The sequence below is a fragment of the Pleurodeles waltl genome, chromosome 6, assembly GCF_031143425.1.
Source record: "Pleurodeles waltl isolate 20211129_DDA chromosome 6, aPleWal1.hap1.20221129, whole genome shotgun sequence".
Classification (NCBI taxonomy): domain Eukaryota; kingdom Metazoa; phylum Chordata; class Amphibia; order Caudata; family Salamandridae; genus Pleurodeles; species Pleurodeles waltl.
In genome coordinates, this window is record NC_090445.1 from 822,229,881 (window position 1) to 822,256,382 (window position 26,502).

Here is a 26,502-nt window from a genome sequence, read left to right on the forward strand (position 1 = left end):
CTAGCGCCAGGGAAGACTCCGGGAACAGACGGGCTCCCCATGGACTTTTACAAAAAATATAGGTCACTGCTGGCTCCCCAACTGACTGAGATGTACGCGGAGGCACGGCGACAGGGTGAACTGCCACAAACGTTGCGGGAGGCTGTGGTGGTCCCTCTCCCCAAAACTAAAGACAGGGAAGCACGGGTGACGGAGTTTAGGCCTTTATCAATGCTAAACAGTGATTTCAAAATTCTTAACAAGATCATGGCTGCTCGATTGCTGCCCCATATGACCAAGCTAGTGCATACTGATCAGAATGGCTTTATTCCGGCCCGAAGCACCTCGTTGAATTTAAGACGGGTTTTCTCGGTGCTGCATATGCCCAGGGCTTTGAGACCGCCAGCTGGGGTTTTGTTGGCGGTGGACTTCGAGAAGGCCTTCGACTCAATCAGGTGGGATTACTTAAGGAAGGTGATGCTCAAAATGGGACTAGGGGAGGAATGGGTGAAGTGGGTGGACCTACTGTACGCTTCCCCCCTGGCTAGAGTTAAGACCGGAAAGTCGATCTCCAGTGCATACCCAATATACCGAGGAACTAGGCAGGGCTGCCCCCTATCACCGATGTTGTTTGCCCTGGCAATTGAGCCCCTGGCGGCACAGTTGCGGCGAGAAGGAGTGGGCAAGGGAATTATCTGGGGTCCGGCTGAGCATATCGTTTCTCTATATGCCGACGATATACTCCTTTACCTGAGGGACGGGGCGGGAGGTGTCGGGTGGGCGCTGGGGATTCTGGAGGAATTCGGGAGTCTATCTGGACTCAGACTTAACAGGAGAAAAACATTTGTATTCCCTGTTCTGGCAGGCTGCGCTCGTCCGGACTCGTGCCCTGCGGACGTAAACTGGGCCCCGCGGACTTTTAAATATTTGGGCATACAAATATTTCACGAACTGAGCGATCTTAGGTACGGCAATCTCGGCAGGACACTTAGATCCCTGCGCACCTCGGTGGAGTTCTGGAGGTCATTGAAACTATCAATAATGGCCAGAGTGGCGCTCTCCAAAATGGTCATGCTGCCACGCCTACTCTATTACTTTGCGAACCTGCCAGTGCAGGTCCCTCCTACATGGTTCCGAGAGTTAAATGCACTGCTTAGAGAGTTGATATGGGATGTGGGTCGAAGGAGAACGGCGCTAACAACCGTCTGTAGACCGGCGCGTCTGGGGGGACTGGGTGCCCCTGACTTCGAGGCGTATTATTTGGCATCTCAGCTCCAATGGGTGGCCGGCTGGATGGCGGGCAGGGGACAGCTAGACCTGGCAACAGCGCAAGGAACAACAGACACAGCTCGTATAGCGGCAAATATGGCGGGTAGGAAGGTCGCCCTCATAGGTGACAGCATAATGTGTAACGTGGCGTTGAAATGCTGGAAGCGTTGCGTGAAAAGGACCGGGGTCGGGCCGCCATACTCTCCCGCTTTACCACTGGAGGTAGTCGCCCTAGAACTACGGGGGCGTGAGCGAGGGGGGCTAGGATTGGGGCCATGGGTGGGAGCGGGGCTGGGGGCAGTGGGGGAACTATTCAAGGAGGGGTTGCTGAAGAGCTTCGAGGACTTAGTAGTAGGAGGGGTACCGCAAGGTCAATTCCTATTCTTCAGGAAGCTGATGCACACCCTAAAAGAGCACTGGAGTACAATTAATGCAGAACCCACAATCCATGGGGTGCTGCACCTCTTGTTGACGGCAGGAGAGGAACCTCACATGATCACAAAAATATACCGTGCCCAAATAGAGTCAGCTGTGGACCCCCTGCACTCCCTAAGAGAAAAATGGGAGAAGACAGCCGGGCGAGACCTGTCCGAGTCGGAATGGGCCAGGGCTCTAGCTTATCCTAGAACGATTTCACGCAACACGAGGCTCAGATATATTCAATACAATTACTTACACAGAACTTACCTCACCCCACATCGGTTGCACCGCATATATGGGGGGGCTCCCAAGGTATGCCCCAGATGTGAGGGCGGGGAAGCTGACTTTGACCACATGATGTGGGTATGCCCGAGAATCCAGGTGGGTTGGTTCGAGATGATGGCTACCCTCACGAAGTTATTCGGCTTGGAGCTCCGGCCAACCCCTGATTTGTGCCTACTGGGTCTTCGAACCGGGATCAGGTGGGGCAAGGTTGGGAATCGTTTCCTTGACCTGTCTCTGGCTCTATTTAAAAGACTGATCACGAAGGGATGGAAGTCCCCAACCCACCCATCACTAACAGAATGGAGGAACGATGTCACAAGGTGGTCCAGGGCAGAGCTTCAGGTCCTTAGGGCTGAGGAGGCGAGGGGGGTCCTTCAGACCCCAATCGCGGCGGAGTGGGAAAACCTAGTGTCTAACTGGGAAGACTTAACAAAGAGTCCGATGGAGCCTGAGGGAGTGGGATAAGCTAATGGACACGGTCAGAAGATCCCAACATAGGGGAAGTTCACTGTAACTAAGACTGAATGACTACTAAGAATCAGTTTGATCCGGATGCGGTATGAGTGTGAGGGGGAGAGCGGGATGGTATAATAAAAAGGATAAGGGAGGGTAATGACGGAACGCAGGGCAATAAAACACGACAAGCAATACCCGGGCAAGCTATCTCCCTTTTTAGTAATTCAGCAATTAAACAGTTCCTCCCACATAGGCCTAAAAGTTCATATACAGTTTGAAGTTGAGTTAAGTCTGTTAACAGGTCACAGAATACAACAGTAACGTAGGATAATGAAAATGTGAATGCCATTATAAAGTTTCAATTGGGCGAAGAAATAACTGTTGATAAGTTAAGTAAATGCATGGTAAAGGCTAACCAAATGCGTAACGTACTGCATGGACCGCAAAGCCCAGAAATGGTATAATTAGCAGAAATGTATAATCACGACAATACGTTACTGTAAGAAGAAGTACACTTGTAAAAACAGCAAGTAGTTGATAACAATAAAAAAAAAATAAAAAAAAAAAAAAACAGAGTATTGACGATGACACAGGTTCTCATATCACAGCCTTTTGGAACCAACGTAACACTTCCAATGTGCGATGGCAGCCTCGATGCTGGACTTTGCATCGTAAGTCCTCCTCGACGGGATCCTAGATGACAACACAGGACCTCATATAGTAGCCTTGCAACTCCTTAGAATCAATGCATTGCATCAACTGCACAACGCATCCTCGGCACTGGACTTCACAACGATCCGCAAGCCTGTATTTAAGGTTCTTCTTGTTCATCGGGTCTAACTGCGTCCTTGTAGCTGGCCCATGCTCTATCACAGTGAGCACAAACTTGCGATTTTGTCTCAGTCTGGCTTGACTAGCTATCCACAGTTGCCAGTTGTGCTTTTTGGAGCTATTTTCACTGAAATCTTATAAATGCATATCTCGTTTGTTCTACTGATTAGGTTTTTGTTGTTTAGGTCTTGCTTTAAAAAAAAAAAAATTCTACTCTATTTTTCTAACCTGGCGTAGGGATCCCTTTTTTGGTGTGTTTTCACTGTGTTACTGTTTAGATTGTTGTTGCACAAATACCTTACACATTGCCTCTGAGTTACATCTGACTGCTCTATGCCAAGCTATCGTAGGGTTGAGCACCGCTTAATTTAGGGTTTGCTTGTGACTTCCCCCTGGCAAGGAGTGTGGTTCCTGGTAGGGTAGGGTTTCAGTTCTCTCAAGGAGTACCCAATTTCTTGCATCCACCAAAAAATGAGTGTGTTTCAGTTTCAGCTGGGTGGCTAATCCTTTAGTTTTCAACGTTCTCCTTTTATAGTTACCCTTTTATTTCTTTGCTTCTAATCTTTTTTTTTTTAAATGTTTCCTAAAAGGATAGTACAGATCTCCAGGCAGTGCCAACGGGTCGCTTGCTTGCAGCTCATTTAATCTGCAATGCGCTGCATCCCACGTGGTCACTTCCTCTAAACTAGGAGAACATTATGGAATGATGTCATTGTTTTACCATTCCAAGATGGACAACAAGTTAGTGCTTGTTGGAAATGGACCTTTCTGCAGGTTTATCCCCAAACATTTTGCTTTTCTCCTCCTATTTTTCTGACCCTCTTGTTGTTGGCTTTTGGACTCTGGGCCCTTTACCACTGCTAATCAGTGCTAAAGTGCATGTGCTCTCTCCCTTAAATGTTGGTATAATTGGATTACACCTATTTGGTTTATTTAATGTACCTGTAAGTCCCTTGTAAAGTGGTATACCATATCCCAAGGGCCTGTAAATGAAATACTACTAGGGCCTGCAGCGCCGAGAGAGCCACCCACAGAAGCAGCCTTTCAAACCTGACTCAGGCCTGGCAGTGCAGGCCCTGCATGCGCAGTTTACTGCCACATTGACTGGACAACTCCCTTTTTACTACACCTAAGGCACCCCTAAAGTAGCTCCTAGATAGCTCTATGGGCAGGGTGCTGTGTATGTAAAAGGAAGGACATTATGTGCTTCATGTCCTAGTAGTGGCAAACCGCCTATTTCATTTTTTCACTGTTGCGAGTTCTACTCCTCTCATAGGTTTGCACTGGGAATTCCCTTGTATGTGTCTAAATGTAATTTCTGATCTTTGAGGAGTAGCGTGGGCATATTTGGGATAGTAGTGAAAAATCATGTTAATGGTGTTGGTGGATTCTTCTTTACAATTTTAGAAAAGCCACTTACAGAAAGTGGGCATTTCTCTGTGCTTGTAACTCTAGTGCCTTGCAGCCTGACTCCAATCCACGTTTTGGACAGAGTGACAGCTAGACAGCCATAACACAGGAAGGGCAAGGTGTGACTGAAGAGGCATCAGCATACTGATAGTCATCCTCGGCCTGAGGAGAAGGAGGGTCGTTCACATCTTACATGTCAGTAGGCTGTGTCCTTTCCTTGCACAATGGACTGATTACCCCCTACTGATGTCTGGGGACAAAGCTGGGTTGAAAGGGTGATGAGCTTCACTTGAAAGGTTCCCTTTGAAGTTACCCCCTGAACAAAGGCATTTGTGAGTATAAGATGAAGGGCTCTTGCCCCATGATTTCAGAGCACTTTTGGACCTGGGACCTAACCTGTTAGAAAGACGACTGCACTGCACAAAGGACTCACTTAAACTGCTCTTCTGTTTGTTGCTCTGCTGCCTGGTGTCTGCTGGGTGGCACAAATGATTCATCATGATTGATTTTCTGCTTGTTGCTCTTCTGCCGGCTGCTCCCTGACTTGGACTTCCCTGGCACTGCTGAACTGCCAGGAGGAACAGAAACTGTTTGCCCTGATGTGCTGGCCTGGCTGACCCTGTGTGCCCCATTGATCTCCCAGGAAGCCCAGTGCGTACAGAGTGCTGGTTCTGCTCTTGGTTTCTACGAGTATTGCGCCTGAGGAGCGCTTCATTGTCCACTATTTTTATATCTGGTGCAGAGTCCTGTGTGGATTCTTCTCAGGTTTTTGCCTGTCAGAAGTGCATGGTGAGCGCCTTACCCTTCACGTCAGTTTTCAAACACTATTGTGTACTGAGCACCTCATCCTCCAGGGATTGGCAACGTGGAAGCATTGAGCAAGAACCACAAGTTGAGGCAGGTCACCACAGCTATGCTGGGATCTCAGAAGGAGGTTCTGCCATGTTCCCCAAGAGCATGTCTGGTGTGGGCAGACAGCGGAGCACGTGGCAGCCTGTGCAAGTGGAGTGCTGGTTGCTGGATCCGGAGGTCAAGTCAGCTTGGTGATCAGTGGGGACTCAGATGGAGTATAGCTGACACCCCGGAGAGGTGGGGCCACCTGTGAAACTCACACTGGATCCCCTTCTTAAGGGAGGACTCCCTTGTTTCGGCCGCTGCACTGCACTCACAGACGGCAACTCCATTGAAGATCTGCACATGGGGAGACCCGAGGAGGGTCTTCTGCCACTGGGTGGGGGGCACTGGAACCACGCAAGCGGACTAGGGAGAAACCTCAACTGGGTTCCCCTTTGTCACGCACAGAGGTGCGGAGGATTCCCACAGAGGCTGTACTATGGGCACCTGAGCTTTGGCGCTCTAAAAATTAGGCCCGTTTTAACCACCAAAAACTATTGGAGCCCCCGTACTATGGTGCCCTCGTAAGTGGGGATTTCTAAAATTGGGCCTAGACCAAATCGCATCACTTACCTGGGCAAGATAACGAGTATTATCATGATAATGGGATATTATGCACAGTATTTAGGATACTAGCTGATTCATATGCTTTCTGTCATAACCCTGATTATGTGATATATGACAATTTATTCTAGTCTAACGAAGGTCATGAATACTGACACAGGAATTGCATTGGATGCACAGTGGTCATTAATATGGTTGTTTTGGCCAATGCTTTATGTGCAAAATACAATATAGGTTATTTTATATCATCCTTTTTTATTTTTATATAATCCTGTGTGGATTCTCTTTTGTGGTGTATTTATTGTGTCACTAGTGTGAGTGTGTTGTGCAAACCCTTTACACATTGCCTCTGGGGATAAGATTGACTGCTCTGTGCCAAGCTACCAGGGGTGAACACAAATTATCTTTGGTGTGTAACTTACGCTCCCTGACTGCAGTGGTGGGTTCTGCCTGCTGAGGTACCTACCCTAGCCGACTAGAAACCCCATTTCTAACAGCGCTAAATGTCGAGATCATGCTGGAACTTTAAAACAATGACAGACTACTTACAATAACTCTGCAGGATAGAAAGCTACTGCTATGTTTAGTTTCGCTACTACAAGCATATGCTGTTTTTTCTACTTGTATTCTTTTAATGTAGCTTGCATCCGTTGTCGATTTCATTGCAGTTGTTTCAGAGCTTTATTTTGCATCTGTTTTACTGCATTTTAAAGGTAATTATTGAAGAAGAACAATTCTCTGTACACATATTACATTGAGTGGCAGGAATCAGACATGAATACACAAAGGTAAAGATGCTCTGCCAAATAGCGATAGTGGTACATTAACAACAGGGCACAGTGGTAATGCATGGAAACAAACAACAGGCCACCTCAGTAATGCAGATATAGTGGGTGCACTTGTAGAAACACATAAATTACATACTCAATGAAATATATCAAACTAAAGAGGAATGGGAACAATGGTAAGAGTCTGTCACGGCTGTCAGACATCGCTTTTTACTTCAATGTTAAGGATATAGGTATCCCAGTTTCCCACTCCAATCCTGAGCATGCCCTTGGAGTGCAACAAATGTAATGTGGTGGCTTCGGCCTGGGCCCACAGCAGGAGTGTCCGATGTTTTGTGTCTGGTGTTAAAGTTGGACAAACACCAGGTCTATGAACCATTGTAGTTGTTTAGTCCCTTTAGCTTTGGGGCAAAGGCCCAGGAGCCAAGACTCTGGAGTAGGTAGCAGTGTGTGTCCTGCAAGGTCCTCTGTGGAGTTTGTGACCTCTAGCCAGACCACCGGTAAAGGGTTGCATTCCCATCCCATATGATATAAACCAATGTCTGGTATGTGACAACGAGGACATATCTGGTCCAAGTTAGGAAAAATATGCTTGATGGGGTAAGAGTGGTTTATGTAATTAAACTGTGTGTATCTGAATCAGGGGTTCCTAGAGACTTCCTTTACTTGCCGCAGCGTTTTGGACCATGATTTGACTGCGAGGGGTTGAGGGAGCAAAATATCCCCTCTAGTCTTTGCCACAATCGTATCACTTAATGTGGCAGTGAGAAATGCATATTATAATGTAGAGATGGCACATTTTTTGTTCCCACATGTAAGGAGGATAGACAGGATAGGTGATGTGGACAGTTCCACCTCTCCTGTCCCCCAAGTGGTGCGTATAAGCCGTCCCTGTTCAACTGCAGCCTCATACAGTGTGCGACAATAATCTCTAAATACAAAGTTAATGTTAATAAGCCGTCTGACAGCATGGTATGCCAGAAAATGACTGGCACCTAAACCATACTCATCCCTAATATCTTGAAAGGACATGAGGGTCTTGTCGTTGCATAGGTTGCCCAGATGGGCAAGCCCTACATCGTGCCAGGTTGATACATCAGGACTAATAGGTAGTTGGAGAGCTTGCATACATTATATAAATCAGTGGTGAGTACGGAATGTGATTGGATTTGTTACACACATAGCAACGCCAGCATGCACGTACGTTGGACATCTGGTACCCCTCATCGAGTGGGTGACAGTCATGGTCCAGAAGCCAAGTGTAGATACCAACTCATCCCAAGGTGTTTCGGAAAGCTTTTTGTTCAGGATTAATGGCCCCATCCATCCAGCGCATTGGCCACTAGAGCTGTGCCCTGTGTAGTACAGTTTGATGTTAGGGGTGCCCAGTCCACCCTCCAGTAGTAGTCTATGTGTGATAGCTAGTGCTACTTGTTTCCTGTCGGCCCCCCAATATTAAGCCTAGATGTAGTCCGTGTAGTTCCCGGAAGAGAGATTTGGCAGGTATTATCAGGAGTGTTGCAAAAAAAGACAGTAGTCTAGGTAAGATCAGCATTTTAGATATTGCTACTCGTCCTAGCGGGGAGAGGGGCAATGACTCCAGAAGGGAAGGGATCCCTGGATTGAACAAACTAAACGGTCCACATTTCCCTCCTTGAGGGCAGCTACTGAATGGTATACGTAACACCCAGATATTTAAAGGTATCGTACCATCACTGGAGTCGATGTATGGGTGTATCGTCTCTGAGAGGCTTGGGAATCAGGGCAAGGGGAAATAAACAGGATTTGGGCCAACTGACTTGGAGTCCCGAAATTTAACTGAAATTGTCTAGTAAGTGCTCTAGGGACAGGGGCGACGTATTAACTTTGCGTAAGAAGATCAGGGCATCATCACAGTATAGGGATACTATGCGATACCTGTCAGTTTCTGTGCTCCCCCCTTCCCATAATCGCTGGCATAACTGGCAAGCCAGAGGCTCCATAGCCATGGCGAAAAGGAGGGGTGAGAGTGGACATCCCTGGCAAGTGTCCCTTTGGATGGGGAAGCTGGATATCCACTAACCGGTCTTAAACCTGGCACTTGGACTCAAATACAGCATGCGCATCCAGCCCCGAAATCGAGGCCCGAACCCCATGTGTTCTAATGCTGACAACAGAAAGAACCAGCTCAGGACGTCGAAGGCTAGCTACTTCACCACATATCTCAGCTGGTGTTTCTTTCACTAGCCTCAGTAGTCGTCTAATGTTAAGGAAGGTACTATGGGGGTCATTCCGACCCTGGCGGTCAAAGACCGCCAGGGCCGCGAATGACGGAAGCACCGCCAACAGGCTGGCGGTGCTTCCCTGCCCATTCTGACCGCGGCGGTAAAGCCACGGTCAGAAAACCGGGTCCGACGGTTTCCCACCGGATTTCCCCCGGCTGGGCGAATCCGCCATGGCGGGGATTCTGACCCCCTTACCGCCAGCCTGTTTCTGGCGGTTTACACCGCCAGGAAGAGGCTGGCGGTAACGGGTGTCTAGGGGCCCCCTAACAGGGCCCCAGCCTGCTTTTTGGGTGCAACTGCACCCGTCGCACACCTGCAATTCAGAGCCGGCTTCAGTGTTGCAGGCCCCCTTCCCGCTGGGCCGGCGGGCGCTAACAATGTTAGCGCCCGCCGGCCCAGCGGGAAGGTTGGAATGGCTGCAGCGGTCTTTTGACCGCGGAGCGGCCAAATGGCGGTTCCCACCAGGCAGGCGACCGCCGCCCGCCGGGGTCAGAATGACCCCCTATGTCCGGGAATGAAACCTGATTGATTGGGATGTGCCAGTGAGGTAATCAAGGGGAAAAGTCTGTTGGATAGCACCTTTCCCACTATCTTGCAGGCAAGATTAAGGAGAGATAGGGGGCAGTAAGAGCGTACATCCAATGGATCACATCAGGGTTTAGGGAGAATCACTATTAGGGCTTTGTGCATGGAGTCTGGCAGTCAGCAGGATGAGAGGGATTCGGAGTATACCTATAGTAAATGTTGGGACATCATCCCTGAGTAAGTAGAGTAACACTTGATGGGTAATCCATCAGAACCAGAGGTTTTGTTTCTTGCTATTCGAGTTACTGCGAATTTGAACTCTTCCAATTGAAGCGGTTTATCGAGTTCAGCTCTCTGAATGGGAGACAGATGGATCAAGGGCAACCCACGTAGAAATTCAGATATATGTTCTGGTTCAACTGCAGCCTCATACAGTGCACAATAATAATCTCTAAATACTAAGTTAATGTTAGCTTGTGTGTTGACTGTCGTCGCATCAATGCCACGGATGGCCCCAATGGGGATTCGCTGGTGGTCCTCAAGGATCAACCATGAATGCAGTCTGCCCGAGTGATTGCCTTCTGCATGCAGAGAAGCCAGACGTTGACTGTGATTGTGTTTGCTCAGGAAGTATTCTGCCTCTCTGCATTTTTTACACACACATTTCTAATTTTCTTAAGTTTGTCTCTCTGGCTGACTACCTCCCCCCTCTACTAAGTGTAAAATACGTTCCAGGGCCATCAGTTCAGCATGTAATGTATGATGGATACCCCATGAGGCGGCCATGCAGCGGCAGCGCACCACCACTTTGAGTGCATCCCACTCTATTGCCCTGGATGCTGCGAATCCTTTATTAAGTTCAAAATATTGGGTGATGCATGTTGATGTGTCTTCACGAAATGGGGGCTCGAGTAAGGCCTCTGGCTGTAGGTGCCATGTAGGGATGCTTGAGCGTCACCTACCACACTGAAGCGATATTAGAAGTGGGCAGTGATCTGACAAAATGTGATCCTATTACTCCGATCTGGTCACTTGTGTCTCCAATTGCTCAGCGCATAGTATCAGGTCCCATCTAGTGTGTATGGAGTGTACTGATGAGTAAAACAAAAAACTCAGGGTTATTTGGGTGTCCCATGTGCCATACGTCATGTGTTGTAACCATGTGCTAAGTTGTTGTGTTGCCAGCCACAGTGGGGGCAGCGAGCGATTCCAGTTCACATCTGGCACAGAATTAAAATCCCCCATAACCTAGGTATGTGAGGATCCCTAAACAAGGCCAGAGTGAGGGTGTAAAGGACTTCAAATTGGCCATAGTTGGGAGCATATAGACCCACCAGAGAAAGCAGGGCTCCATCTAGGAGGCCTTAGACGATGACATATCTGCCTTCCTGGTCTGCCACGTGTCTGTATACTTCAAATTGAGTCCTCAGGCAATCCATACAAGTACTCCACTTGCAAAGGCTGATAAAGTCATGCCATATATTAACTGGCCCCTCCATTTGGTTTTCACCCTGCGGAGTGCCAAGGTAGTAAGATGCGTCTCTTGTAATAATGCAAAAAGTGCATGTTGATGTTTAAGGAAGACATGTATGCGATATCTTTTAGCTGTGGTGGTCATGCACCATACGTTTCACGTAAAGACATTGTGCACTGGTGTTTGTCTATTCTTTAGGATGGTCATGTTGTGCAATAGAGCATAGGGCCGGCAATCTCAGGGTACTCTCTGAATAGGATATATTCTGCATGTATCATACAGAACATGGTTATTGTGTGTATTACTGTTTAAGTTATGTTTACCACGTGCAATAATTCTTGAAAAACATCTGTCAAGTTAAACCAACAAGAAAATAACTATTGACCCCTCCCCATGTCGGGAGTCACTGACCACATTCCACAACAACAAACCAGAAATGAAGAAAATAGGTTAGCAAAGTAAACAGGTCCATTTTGGATTCTCTTTGAAGCGTGAAAGATGTATTCCACTAGTTCAATGACATGGGCCCGTCAAGGAGGGAGTGACCACCCTACTAAAGCACTGAGCAGATATAGTCCTCAGGGAAGGACAAATGTGGTTGTGGGCTACAGCACACTATGTGTGCTCTTGTAACATAGGTTAAAGAGTCTCACTGGTATGCAGATCGCGGAGTGATCACGAGGCCCTTTTCAAGTGCGGTTAGTGAGGACTCTGAGGCCCCCGGGTCTGATCCAGAGTCTGACAAATGATCCATGTTTAGTGAGGCGAAGGAGTTCACAATGAGTTGCGGAGCTTCTAGCACCACCCTGGTCTGTTTGGCCACCAATTGGTCTCATGTTGGTCTGATTTTGGTAATCTTGCGTTTGCGACGACAGGACAGGGGGTCAGCCATTCCTTTCGCATGAAGCCAAGTCCAGACACCTTTACGTGTGGCAAACACATAGGCCATCCGCCCGTCCACCACATGTAGTGTCCCTGGGAATACTCGTGCATATTTACAGTTCAGCTCCTGAAGTCGTTGTTTGACTTGGCCATAGGAGCCACGGAGCTGCTGCACCTCCACCATGAAATCAGGGTATGCCATGATTGAGGTGTCCTCATAACACCAAGGACTTTTTGCCCTAAATTGTTGAAGCACTAGGTCACAGAAGTTGAGGAGTCAGGCAATAATGTGGCGGGGCGGGCGCCCAGGATGGGAGGCTTATCAACTATCCTGTGTGCCCTTTCTACAGAACAGAGCTTTGGCAGTTTTCCCAATAATACAGTGCTTTTCAGCCATTGTTCTATGAAGCGTTCTGTGCTAGAACCCTCCACTCTTTCTGGGAAACCTGCAAGATGTTTCTATGATGAGACATCCCTTTGGCATCCTCCGCCCTGCAGTGCAGGGAACATACTTCAGCATTTAAGAGTTTAATTTGTGTTTGTAGTTCTTGCACCGTGGAGTGCAATGTAGTAAGTGAAGTTTCTGCCTCGTCTACGCGATCTGTCAGTTTGTGATGGACCCCACAGGGCAGACTGATGTCCAAGGAGATGGTGTCTATTTGGCTTTCCAAGGATGTTTTGTAGAACCTTTTCAGATTGAGTGGCGTGTGCCTGGAGGGTATTCTCCATCTGAGTCATAGCCATTGTGATGCGGTCGGAGGAGGATGTTGATGCTGGGTCCTGCTGCAAGGATTTATTTAGTTTAGGTTTCACCATCATGGCGGATCGATGTACTGTGCAGAGTATGTTAGATGATGAGCAGCACTCGTAGTAGGCGCATGCAGCAAGTAGTCAGGCAGCGCTGCCCAGGAGCAATTGTTCCTTGCGGCCCCTCTGCACTAGTAATTATTCTGGCTGGTATGCTCTATGTCAGTACACAGAGGTATCCCATCTGAATGTTAGGAGGCCAGGTGAGGAAGAAGGCAGGCAGACTCACCTTTACTAATGCTTGGGCATTACAGTGCAGAAAAGCAATCAAGTAAGTAGTGCTATAGCCCACGGGACACCTGTGCTAGTCTCATACAATCTTAGGCACCATCTGAGAGGTTATTCAGAAACAATGATATGGCCGGTCAGTGCATTGCATATTGCGGGTCCCACAGCAGCAGTGTCACAGCTCATGCCCGGAAAGTGTCAGTCATATGGAGGGACAGAGCAGGTGCCGGCTATGTAGTGTGATGCTGCTATGAAGCTCACCTGGTATAGTCCTACAGAGATGAGGACCGCCATTTCTGGCAGTGGGCTGAGAATGCGGTAGTCAGCGGAGTAGCAGGGATGGCAGGCAGGTCGGGTGACGCATCTAAAGGTGGAGAACGAGGACGCCTTTGGTGTTGCCACAGTATGGATGGGAGCATGAGTACCCAAACACAACTGTAGACGGTCCGCTGCTCTGACTGCAGGGCTCATGATGTGTTTAATGCGGCCACACCTCAATCGGTGTGAGGGCCGCATTGCGGCTCTTGCCCACGGCACTTTACGGTTAGCCATGTATCGGGTGCAGTGGCTTGGCCGCAGAGAAAGCACAGTTAAGAAGGCGGGAGTTAGGTGCTCACAGTGTTCGGGAGCCCTCTGGTAGTGATCACCAGTCATTGGATGCCCTATTTCCAGGCTTGCGCTGCCCTCCTCACAGTTAGGCCTCTTGCAGTCCATGCGGGCCAGTGGCGCCGCTCTTCAGTGCAGGCGTCTCTCAGACACTACTAATCAGGAACATGCATGACCAGGGCGTTATGTCGAGGGCTCCGGTGGTTACACAAGAATAGTAGGTTGTGGATGGCAAGGATTATTGTAGGATTGTAAGCGGGTCAGCACAGAGCTCGCAATTACACATCTGTTGTGGTCGCCATCTTGGCCACTGCAGTTGTGTCAGAGGGTTAATGAAAGAATGAGTGAATGGATAGAAGAATGGACGCATGAGTGCAAAGATGAGTGCATGTGTGATGACTTGAGTGCCTAAAACTATCAATGATACAAAAGGTAGTTTTATTCATAAGCCAGACCTACCAACATTACCAATGCTTGCCTGTACTTCAAGTTGGATTTTACCCTACCTTCTGTTTCTGTGTTCATCCCTTACAGTTCAGTCGACAAATATATTTCTGTGTACTTCACATTACAAATTAAAACTTTCAATGTAATTTTTTAATATTTTCTTTTCTGCTTATCAGTGAAGCCTCATAACAACAAAATAGCTGGAATTGTGTGTGGTAACCCACACTGGATGTTTGGTAACAAGGCATGGAAGCAAGAGAGCTCTGACTGCCCAGTCCCCTAGTGAGTCTGCCTTACTGTAGAGTGCATTCAAGGTAAGCTGCAACAAGCAATTTCAAACTCAATAGAAAGTGATTTTGGTAAACAAATAGCCCAAACCTAAAGCCTCCCCTAGTTTAGTACACTATGTGAAAGAATTAACCGAGATCCAACCTGCTCTCACTCTTCCGACTGAGCTATTAAGTTGGAACTGAATTATGTAGACAATGCTGTTGATACTCAGTAAGGGGCTGGAGCAACTCCTCCTCAAAGTGACAATAGTTTAACAGCTGGATGTCTGGTCTTCCAAACCATATACTGAATTTCGTATACTGCATGGGTAAGTTTTAGAAAAATCTTTTATCTTGAAAGAAGGAGCAGTTAGCAAAGTAGATGTTTATTTGTTGTTTACTTAAGTGGCCTTTTTGTTGTTGGTCTCATATTGATATAAAGTATACTTAGTTCCATTCACTTCAGGTTGGTACAGCCAACACGTGCTTCACACCATTACAATGCCTGTGAGGCTGGGGCTTTCTCAAGACTAGTCTCTTCTTTCAATTTTAGCATATAATACAGTGTCCAAAATTACTTAGAAAACAAGTTCAATATTCACTTATTCCGGGCCGGGAAATGCTCTGAAGGAAACAAGTCTCTGCGGTCTGTTGTAGTATGTTTTCCCTCAGTTTAGACCTCATTCACTAATGTCCCAACTGGAAAGTTGGAAATGCTTGACTATCCTGAAACACAACAAGAATTACAGACCCTGGCACTCACTAAGGCTTCCAGGTAGTGATTAACGTGTGGGAAAAAGTGTCCAGCACTTTTCTTAGGCTGCTCACTTCCCCAATTGCGTTTCCTATTTCCATTATTGGCTGAGCCATTTCTGGCATGGCCCACTACCTAGATAGGCAATGCCCAAAGCTGGAATGTAACAAGCAAATGAAAATTTAATTGGGGAGGTTCTATTCACAAGAACATTTTTGAAAAAATGGTGTACAATTGTGCATTTTACAGCCACATTTTGAACTACATGTGGCAAAAAACATGAGTAAGCTTTGAGAGGAAATATTGAAAGGGCACTAATGGCAATTAGGTAGGACAACGGCTGGTATATGTGAAGAATTTTTTATGGCAGTACCTGTAATAAAAGATTTAATATATATAAAAAATAATCTACCTGAGCTACTTCCTGAAATGTTTTGTGGTGATCTGTCAAGTGGGGCAGTGGAAAAGGAGTATCCCAAAATGCTGTTTCCTCATGCATTTTCTAGAGGTAATTATAGAGAGTGCTACAGTCAAAACAGCTGAGCAGAATTACATCACATTTGGCAGAAAGCTAAGAAAGGGTGCTTTTTGGTGATTTGGTGTAAATCTGTTCAGTAGTTTTTGAGAAATGAAGGCTTAAAATGTATAGACATATGGATAGTTAGTCCAGCAGGACTGCAAATAGAAAAATACAGCGTTCTGAATGGCAGAGAGGGCTTTTTTCCCTGTTGGCCTCTTGCTCCTGTAGGACCTCATACTCCGAGTGGTTGGCCAGTATAGTTTCAGAAATGTTGCAACGGCCATTACAGGACATGGGGGTTCAGTCCCTGTGTCCTGAATATAAAAATAAAACATAGAAGGGGGCAGGGTAGGAGTACCCTGACCCACTGGGCCATGTGGGGGGAGTCCCAGAGCCCCTCTCCCTTGTTAAAACAAAACTATTTTGTTTTGGTCTCAGGACCTAAAAACAAAAAACTTTGAAGCACAACTTTTGGGCCCTCAAATAAATGCACTATGAGGCCCCTTTAAGTGGGTAAGTCCCCACTATGTGCAGTCTGTGCTCTGTGCTGACTCCCTCAGGACAGGCAGATGCAATTTCAATTTAAAATGTTCAATTGCTATTAGGGGGCAAACCATTGCTACATACAGTCAGCACTAAGTGCACAGTCAATGCGTAAAGAACACTCCCTCCAGAGATTTAAGCTTCGTTAGAAACGAAGGACCCTACTATGCAGTGTTTGTGCTCGGTGTGCAGACTGTGCTTAAAACCAATTCCCTCCAAACACGCAAGCGCTATTAGCGCAGAAAACTTCCTACTATGCAGCTAACTCCAAGTGTGCAGACTATGCGTAAAGCCCTCTCCATACAGAGACATAAGTTTCCTTAAAAGGGCATGCACCTACTAAATTTAAGCTTTGTTAGAACGGAAAGCCCCTACTATGCAGGGTTTGTGCTCGGTGTGCAGACTGTGCTTAAAGCTAATTCCCTCCAAACTTGCAAGCGCTATTAGCGCAGCAAACCTTCTACTATGCAGCTAACTCCAAGTGTGCAGACTATGTGTAAAGCCCTCTCCATACAGAGACATTAGGTTCCTTAAAAGTGCAAGCACCTACAGACAACCGCCAGACGCACAAGCGCACTTAGGTGGACAAGTCCCTACTAGGCACAGTCAGTGCTGAGTACGCAGACTGTGCGCAGAGCCCACTCCCTCCAGTAAGGTAAGCGCTATTTGGAGGGCAAGCCCTGTTATACAAAGTCTAGGTTCAGTGCGTAGAGTCTACTCCATCCAGAGACTCAAGTCCCATTAAGAGATCAAGCGCCTTCTACACACAGTGTGCAGACTGTGAGCAGAGTCCACTCCCTCTAGAGGCCTAAGTCGCATTAAGTGGGCACGTCGGTACTAAACAAGTCAGTGGTCCATGTGCAAACCGCACAAAGAGTTGGCCATCCCGGAACTCTTTTGTGCAGTCAAGGTAGAACAATGCTCTTTTTGGGTCCAGCCGGTGGAGTCACTCCTCCTTCTTAGAGGGATGTGGTGAAACAATGAAGGTGGGCAGGGATATGTTCTGACCCAGGTGAAATGGGGTCACCACCCTGGGGTGGAAAGACCCACCTTGTCCCGGAACATGGTGAAATACGGCAGCTTAGATGAGAGTCTGCATCTCACTCACCCTCCTGGCAGTTGTTATTGCCACTAAGAAGGCTGTCCCGATTGTGAACAGCTGGAGGTTACAATTGAGCAGTGGCTCAAATGGAGTGCACATAAGAAATGTGAGAACCAGATTTAAGTCTCACTGAGGCATAACAAAGGGCGTGGGGGAAAACATATGTACAAGCCCTTTGAGAAATCTATGTACAATAGGTGATTTGAACAATGAAAGCTGATCCGGTAGCCGAAGGAACGCTGATAAGGTGGAAAGATAGCCTTTGAGAGTGTCCAAGGCAGAACCCTGCTGGGCTAGGGATAAGATAAAGAGAAGAATGTCATAGAGAGAAGCAGAAAGAGGATCAATAGATCTTTCTGTACAATAATTTACAAAACAATTAAACAATTCCAGTGGCAGGCGTATACTGTCTTAGTGGAGAAACACCTGGCTACTGGAATAATTTTACAGACTTCGGGAGGAATTTCGAAGGCTGTCAACTTTTACCACTCAAAATCCACACACGAAGGCGTAGAGTTGACAGGTTCAGGTAGAGAACCCTCACCTGCTGCTGCAACAGAAGATATTCCCGAAGGGACAGCCTGATCGGAAGATCAATGCTCATTTTCAGAAGCTCAGGATACCAGATTCTCCATGCCCAGTCCAGAGCCACCAGGATTACTTGGGCACAGTCGTTCTTGACCTTCTTGAGAACTCTGAGCAGAAGTGGTATGGGAGGAAAGGCATATAGGAAGCCCGAGTTCCACTTGCTACAAAAAGCATCGCCGAGCAAGTGCCGCCTTGGAAACTCCAACACGCAATACTACTGACAGTGCGCGTCCTCACTGGAGGTGAACAGAGCTAACCAAGGCTCTCCCCACTGCTGAAAAAGTCCTGGTGCCACATCCCGGTCGGAGGCACCACTCGTGATCCGCTAGGCATCAACGGCTGTGTTTGTCTGCCATGGTGTTCAGAGAACCTGCCAGTTGTTGGACCACCAGGGTTATGCACTGCTGTTCCAGTCATGTCCAGGGACACAGGGCCTCTTAACAAAGGGTCCAGGAACCCACACTGCACTACTTCTTGCAGTACCACATAGGGGTGGTGTTGTCTGTGAACACCTGCACCGTCTTCCCTTTTACAACAGGAAGAAACGCTTTCAAGGCCAGTCGATTCACCCGGAGCTCCAGTAAGTTGATATGGAGCCTGGATTCTGCCAGAGATCAGAGGTCTCTGATCTCCACCTCTCCCAGATGGCCTCCCCATCCTAGAAGTGACGCATCTGTCACTACTGTGAACTCTGGTTGGGGTATGGAGAGGAGTCTGCCTCTGACCCAATCGCAGTCCATTAACCACCACTGCATATCTTTTGCAGTTCCCTTCGAGATCTGAACTGTGCCGGTGAGATTCCCCTGATGCTTTGCCCATTGGAACTTCAGGTCCCACTACAGAGCCCTCAAATGCCATGTGGCAGATTTGACTAACAGATGCAAGAGGCCATGAGGCCCAACAGCCTCAGAGTCTGTCCCACCAAAATCCAGGATAGAGGCCCGAAACATTGGAATCATAACCTGAATATCCAGGACTCGCTGCTCTGAGGATAGGCCCGAAACTAAACTGCACTATCTTGAGAACAGCTCTGATGAAAGGGAGCGTCTGAGAGGGCGTTAGGTGTGACTTTAGCACATTTATAGTGAACCCCAGCGAATGTAGGAGGTTCCCCATAGTCAGAAGGTAGGTGACAACAGCCTGGGGTGAAGGAGCCTTCAACAGCCAGTCACTGATATAATGGAAGACTGAAATCTCTAACCTGCACAGATGAGCTCCTACCACCGCCATCACTCTGGTGAACACTCGAGGGGCACTGGGGAGCACAGTAAGCAGAAAGTTCTGGTGGCCCAATTTTGACCACAGGTAACACCTGTGTGCAGGCAGGATGAGGATGTGAAAATACACATCCTACAAGTCCAACGCTACCATCCAGTCTCCTTGGTCTAGGGAAGACAAGACCTGCGCCAGAGTGAGCATTTTGAATTTCACCTTTTTGAGGAAGACGCTGATGTCCCGCAAATCCAGAATAGGGCAAAGGTCCTTGTTCTTTTTGAGTATCAGAAAGTAGCAAGAATAACAACCACTGCCTACTTCTGATATCGGGACTCTTTCTATGGCTCCCTTGGCCAAGAGAGTCGTAACTTTAGCACAGACCAAAACTAAGTGATCCTCCATCAGCCTTTCTTTTGACAGAGGCATGTGGGAGGGAAAGACAGGAAGGAGAGGGAATATCCCTTCTGTATGATCTGCAAGACCAATTTGTCTGATGTTATGGATCGCCAGTGAGGGAGATGAAATTGAATCCTCCCTTCAACTGGACATACAGGGTCTTGCAGAATCACACTAGGAGGGCCTGGTTGTTGTGAAGGTGGGGGCTGGGTGGTGGATGACTTCTGGCCAGACCTTCTGGGTCTGAAGGCACCACAAACACATCCCAGCTCACGATATTGGCCTGGCAGATGACCGTGGCTCATCTGTGGGTGCCGTGGTACCCCACCCTTTCTAAGGCCGCAAAAGAGGTGAAAGACAGACTATTGGTTAGGGGTCGCTGAGAGGCCCAAGGAACTGGCTATAGCTCGGGAATCCTTGAAGTGCTCCAGCACCGAGTCTGCCTTTTCGTCAAATAGCCGCAACTCATTGAAGAACATGTCCATGAGGTTTGCCTGGACATCCCCAAAAAGCCAGATGTACAAAGCCAGGCGTGGCGTCGAAGGGCCACAGTTGACAAAATCACTTGACCCAGCGAGTCAGTTGTGTCCAATACACACCTACATAATAAACTTGGCTGCATCTCTCCTATCTTTGACTGCTTGTGAGAGAGTGGCCCGTACGTCCTCCGAGACCTGAGGCGCACCTGCACCACCGTTTCCCATAAAGTATGAGAAAAACAGCCCAATAGGCATGAGGTGTTTACTGACCTCAATGCCAGGCTAAAGAAAGAAAACATCTTCTTCCCCAGCTGGTACAACCTCTTGGATTCCCTATCTGGGAGAGCGGAAGGGAAGGCGCCATGGGAGGTGGAGGCTTGACCACCAAGGTCTCCGGGGTGGAGTGTTGTGTGAGGGAGCTAGGATCACCCGGAGCAGGGTGAAGGTGGCTGCCAACTGTCCTATTTACAGGAGCCCCTGTGCTTGGTTTGGACCACGTCCCCATCAGGACATCTGTGAGGGCTTCATTAAAGGGTACCATCGGTTCCAATGTGGAAACCCCCAGCTGAAGCACCTCAGTCAGGAGGTTAGCCCTGACTGGCACCGTAGGCAGATCTAGGTCCAAGCAACAACCCCTTGAAAATTTGCTTTGGATCTCCCATCTGATCTCGATTTCATCCTCCTCTTTTATTCTCTTTAATTGGTAGTCAGAGCTCCCAGTTCTCAGATAAATGTAGAGCCTCGGATATACACTCTAGTGTTGTGAGACTACTGACAAGTTGTGGGTACCTAACATCCACACATTAGGTGTGAGACTGTCGCCCACAACATCTGCTCTTCCTCATTTTTTTGTTTTTTTTTTAAGTGTAAAGACCACTGGAGGCTGAGGTGAGCCAGATGTTTTTGTTAAAACTTGTTTGAACTAGTGGAAGGTCACTTTCCTTTATGTTTCCCAAGCTGTTTGCCAGGGGGTTTAAAATGTTTAGAAACAATCAGAATTTTACTGTTGCTTTCTCTCCAAGAAAGATTGGGTAGATTTTGGTACAGGCGAGGGCCTTGACACAGTGCTGAAGGGTATTAATTTACTATTGAACAAGGATGTAATTTGGCACCTGAATGTAGCATACCAGGAGGCAATCACAAATAAACCATATTGAACAAATAGTGCTATGTAGAAAATAGTAAATAAATCCACTGATAACGTAGTGGGGCATGGCTTATCCTTGGATGTGTCCATAAAACGTATGTTTGTTCTTTAATTTTTGTCCTGAATTTTGACTCTTTTCCTGATTTTTTTACAGTCCTGTCCAGAATTTGCATCCACGCCAGGTGGTCACCCTACATCCCACAGATGGTGAAGACAAAATGGGGCAAGTACCACTGTTGTGAGAGAAACCCCTTTTGAACAGTTGCTTTGTTCTAGGGTATAGAAATCAAATATAGGCACAATCAGTATCCTGATGTCTTAGTAAGTATTGCTACTATGCACCCTACACCTGATTTGTCTACGGACACTCAAGACCACCTTGACAGTAAATAAAGCTGTTTTTTAAAGAAAACCTTAGAAAGGTTAGCTTATGCTTTTTCCGGATTAACTGCAATACCTCCTTCACTAGCATCACAAAGGTGGATCTGCAGAAGGGTTTAAAGTGCACACAAGCACATACGATGGTTATGACAGGGCCAAATAAAAGCTCAACTGTCTATATTGACTTCCGGAAATTAGTCTTTGCAAGTAACGTATGGATCTTCACTTCTGATTTGCAATTAGCTTTAGATGGCATAATTCATTAAATATTATAATCAATCTTTTTTCTATTCTGAATTTCCATTACCAATTTCAACAGCAGAATTGCAGCTTATCCTGGAAAGCTTCTCTCAGCGGTTCACGAACATCAATACACCACGAAATAAAAATGGTTTTGCTGCAGACTGCAGTGCATGAGCCATTATAGGAAATATAAAGGTTACATACCAAGAAGCTGTACTCCTCGTGTGAGGCCATACACATCGATCAATGCCCAAAGCGATTCTGTGGTGCGCACGCCACTGAAGAATAACATGGCAGCAGAGTCATTGATTCTATAAAACACGCGGCCCTTTTTGTCCACCCAGAATGCAATGATGTTTCCTTCATTTGCAAACTCTTCAGGTAGTGCTTTCGCCCAGAAGCCACTTTGAGACACTAGGTCTGGACACGCATATTTGGGCAGGGTGTCCGGGTTAATCCGCGAGGGATCCTTGGAAGTAAATCCGAGTCGGAGAGCTCCACTCCAGCAACACTGTTTTTTTGTAATCTGGAAAAAAACAGAAAAAAAATATGTTACAATATGAAAAAATACAGTTCATGAGGGCAAAGGGGTTGAGAGCATCATAATGCTCCTTCCACTATCCTGCTGACTGGTTTATGAAATGCCGAGTTTTTTTTTTTTTACCGTATGTAGTAGAGGTTATGAACAAAGGCATGTTACCAGAACCGGAGCATTTGATAAATATGTGCACTAAAATATAACAACGTTAATTAGGTCTTGTGAGCGTGGGAGCCCTTTTTCCTCTGTAAATGAATTGCATCATCGAATCTAAGAGTCACTAAAACAACGATTTCTTTTATTCGGCTGTACTTACTAATGTAAGAAACATCAACATGAAAGTTAGCCTTTTTGACTTCACATTTAGTAGCACATTGCCTACAAATATTTATTTTCACTGACACTGTGTCAGTATAGATACATTACTTGCTTGGCTACTTTTATTGCACAAGGAGCAGCTGTATCACAGCCCATGTTTTGAGGGAATGATGCCACATGCATTCAGTATTTCCCATAATTTAAAAATATGACATAATGCCTATGAAACATGGATTTATCCAGTGGGGCGCCTTTAGGCTCAATCTCATTTACTTCCCACAAGCATATTAACCAGCAAGCATCACAATGTACTTAAATAAAGCACTGAACAACCTCAAGAGCTCCACAACCGCCTTTGTTTAATCAGTATTTTCTTTATGGACGGCAAACAAAACCTGAATGTTCGGTTGGCAACTAGAGATCATTATTAGTTGAACCTTGCATACATCAACATAGACAAGTATTGGCAAAGCCAGTAGGCCTGACCTTGGTAAGCTGCTGCAGTCACCTAAATATAGACACCTTATACTTGCAATAAGAATATACAATATAAACAGCAGTCACATTTGCGTCTGTTTTACAAGTGTTTTTTTAAGCAAGCCTTTCAGTGGCACAATGCATTTTATTATTACCTGTGAAGCAGCCAACACAAAATTGCTACTTACATTGTCACTTAAACACATTATAACAAACTTTAAAAGGAAATACAGGTAAAATAATTACTGGGCACTTTAAGATAATTAAAAAGTACATACAAAAGCTCATGTTTGCAATTAAAGAAAAAGCAACATTCTAGGTGTATTTCTAGATAAATGTGAGAAAATGTTTACAGGCTCTATGCAGCTACTCAAAGTTAAGAGAGCCAATGGGTAATGTGGGCTGACTACTGCCCCATGCTGTATGCTGTGTTGGGCAGAAACAAAATGTGAATGGCAATAAAACAGAATAATGATTGAAGCCCGCTGGCTGACCAAACATCCCTCTATTTATATATATATTTTTTTAATTATTTTTGGGGAAAAAACAATGGTGAGGCAGCCACTGCTGTCTCGACAGCCTGATTTAAAACCCCTCAGTTGCACAGACATGATTTTTTAATACATCAAAATGTGTTTTAACTTACACGCCAACTTCTCAACAATATACAACAAATGATCAAGTTGCAGCATCAACTATATGTACCTTCTTGTTTTCACAAGGAGTTCCCAACCAAAAAAAGAAAGCGTTGGAAAAAGAAAGAAGGAAGCTTGGCAGCTACGCTTCCCATTACATATGATTCGACTCAGTCATAGGCGCTAAGGTGTTCCTATGAAGAATACCTTACTGATGGACTATTTGGAAGTGGACTATATGTATTGGCCGTTATGTTTTTTAAAGACTGATACGTAAGGACCAGTGTTCATATGTGTATGGGGTTTTACATACTTTTGCACATAATTTAGTGGTGTTTTGTGGTTACTGTAAAGGACAAATATGTCAGTGGGTATGTTCCTTTCTTCTCACACCAATTGTTAATGATTGTCTGATGTATATTAGAGGATGTATGACACCCCAAAAATAATATTGCTCCAATAATAATTAAGATATTATTGTAGAGTTACATGTAGGCCAAATTCATCCCTCTAGAGCCAACCTGTCTTGCTTCAGGATTGATGGTGGAACATCTGGAGAAAGAGAGACTAATAACTTGTAGTATAGGAATCACAGTAGTAAGTAATTTGTACTTATTTGTTCAACCAGAACCATTTCTTCCAGACTTATGCCGGTGTGCAAACTTATCCTAAAACCCAACTCATGAGGAACACCAATCGTTAGGACCAGAATCGATGTAGTTCCGCTACAGACTTTGGTACTCCCCCAATGGAAACTTCACTTCTGTGTAATCAATTAAGCTCAGTAGCAGGTGATAAACATTCTTATAAGAATGACAGACAGAGGTTGTTGTTTCAAAGCTTTATGTAAATGATTGGTAGGCAAATCATACAGAACATGCCATTAGTAATTTTAGTAGCAAAGCATTCTGATCATAGGTAGAGAGGACTCCTTACATTTCCAAGTAAAAACCGACATAGATTCACCTTCTAAGAGTGTGGGGGGGGGGGGGAGGGCAAGGTATCATGTACATAGAAATCAAAACATCCTTTCATAGTCCTTCCAACAATGATGTTCAAATATTCTACATGAATACACGGTTCTCATGATATGCATCAATATTGATCGAGCAAAGGGGAACAGTTTACTACAGAATACATTCAGAGTTTCTCTCATGGTAGTAATACATTGAGTGTGCAGGCATTCCCTCAGTTTATTCGAGCATCGACGTTGATACATTGTATAATGATAGCCTCGGACAGTTAAAATGCCCTTGATGAAGTACAGTGAGGGAAAGTCTCTGGGAACACTCTCTGGTTATTCATGTGATTCTCACAATTCTTTATTTAGAATAAGAAGAACTGTAATAGTCAACATGCAATATTTTGTGACACTGGTGCACGATGCAGGACAGTGTAAACACAACTTAAGTTAGCGTAAGCTCAACTCATGATGCGTTTATTATGCAAAAAGAAAACAACTCTCACATTAATGAAAAATAGTCCCAAAAACCTCTAGCCCAGATAGATAGGCAATAGGGAATAATGACATTTATGGGACATAAGCTAACATGCTTGTCGGGTGTGGCCTGAGCATCTTATCTTTGAAGTGTGTTCAATTCATAAGGTTCAAAGAAAGCATGGTAAATCACATTAGTGACTGCACTGCATGTCACATTAAACATGATATGTTGTATAATGGCCACAAATGCTGTCTTTGTCCTGAATAAATGTGCATGAACCTTCTTCGGATTGAGGGAGTTTCCTGAATAACATTCCCGAACCCAGGATGAAATCCATCATGCATTAGAGATAACAAATTGCCAATACATTTGGCTGTAAGCCTATCAGACAAATGCAACAGTACTGTGTAATCAAATGAAATTCAAATATAAGTTCATAACTCGCCGAATTCTGAAAATGTAACTGGTTTTCATAGCATAAGAAGAGTAAAATAAAGCTTCTGGTGCCTACAAAAGTGAAAAGTTGCTTCCAGGAAAAATGATGGAGGGATTCCAAGTACAGCCATATGCTTAAGGAATACTATGTAAAATAACACAGCTTTAAATAACACAACTGGACAAAGGAATGAGTCAAGACGGTGAACTAAAATCAATTCAATACTGCGTCTCCATGGCACTTTATCACAGGTTTACAAATACTAACCCGAAATGTTGCCATGGCAGCTCACAGTCGCTGATGGTGTAGGGGATCATTAAAGAGGTGGTAGAAGATCTGGTGTGTGGGTATGCAATTAGTACTACGGTTCCGGTGCAATGAACCAAAACAGAGCACCAAGTTGCTGTATGAAAGTGATACAGGGGCTGTAAAATGTCAGTTAAACACCCTGTATGCTCACTCCAGCTATTATCTCCCTGGTGTAGAAGAGGCTGCTACCCATGGTACCTCCATTAGGGCCTGCATGGTGTCCAGTCAAGGCTGCACTGCTTTCCTGACTGTGAGTGTAGGTACTGGTGGCTCTTGTTCCGATGCATCTGGCAGAAAAGGTTGAGTTTGGTCCTGCAGCAGAAAGGGAAGCAGCCCCACTGGTGCAGGAATGAAAGCAGCCCTCCATTAAACGAGCCTTTTATCCCCAACTAGACTAAATATCAGCCTACATTGAAGACTATACCTAGTTTTCAGTTGTCTCCTAATCGTATTTCCTTCATAGACCTACACACCAAAGGAATCCTACCATTTGACTTTCTCTCGAGGAATGACCTGTTGATCTCTAACAATACATTAGTTTATAACTTAATCCTTTTTCGAGTTACGTTGTCAAAAACTTT

General features: G+C 45.9%; 1 protein-coding gene across 2 annotated transcripts in view; it reads right to left on the minus strand.

Annotated features, from left to right (window-relative positions):
* The window catches only part of NEURL1 (neuralized E3 ubiquitin protein ligase 1), a 413,365-nt gene that overhangs the window by 274,825 nt on the left and 112,038 nt on the right, over positions 1 to 26,502 (minus strand). For both annotated transcript variants that reach the window (XM_069239472.1, XM_069239473.1), the window contains one exon: positions 21,971 to 22,292. In XM_069239472.1, coding sequence (XP_069095573.1) covers positions 21,971 to 22,292 — 322 coding nt within the window. The remainder of the gene's footprint in view (positions 1 to 21,970; positions 22,293 to 26,502) is intronic.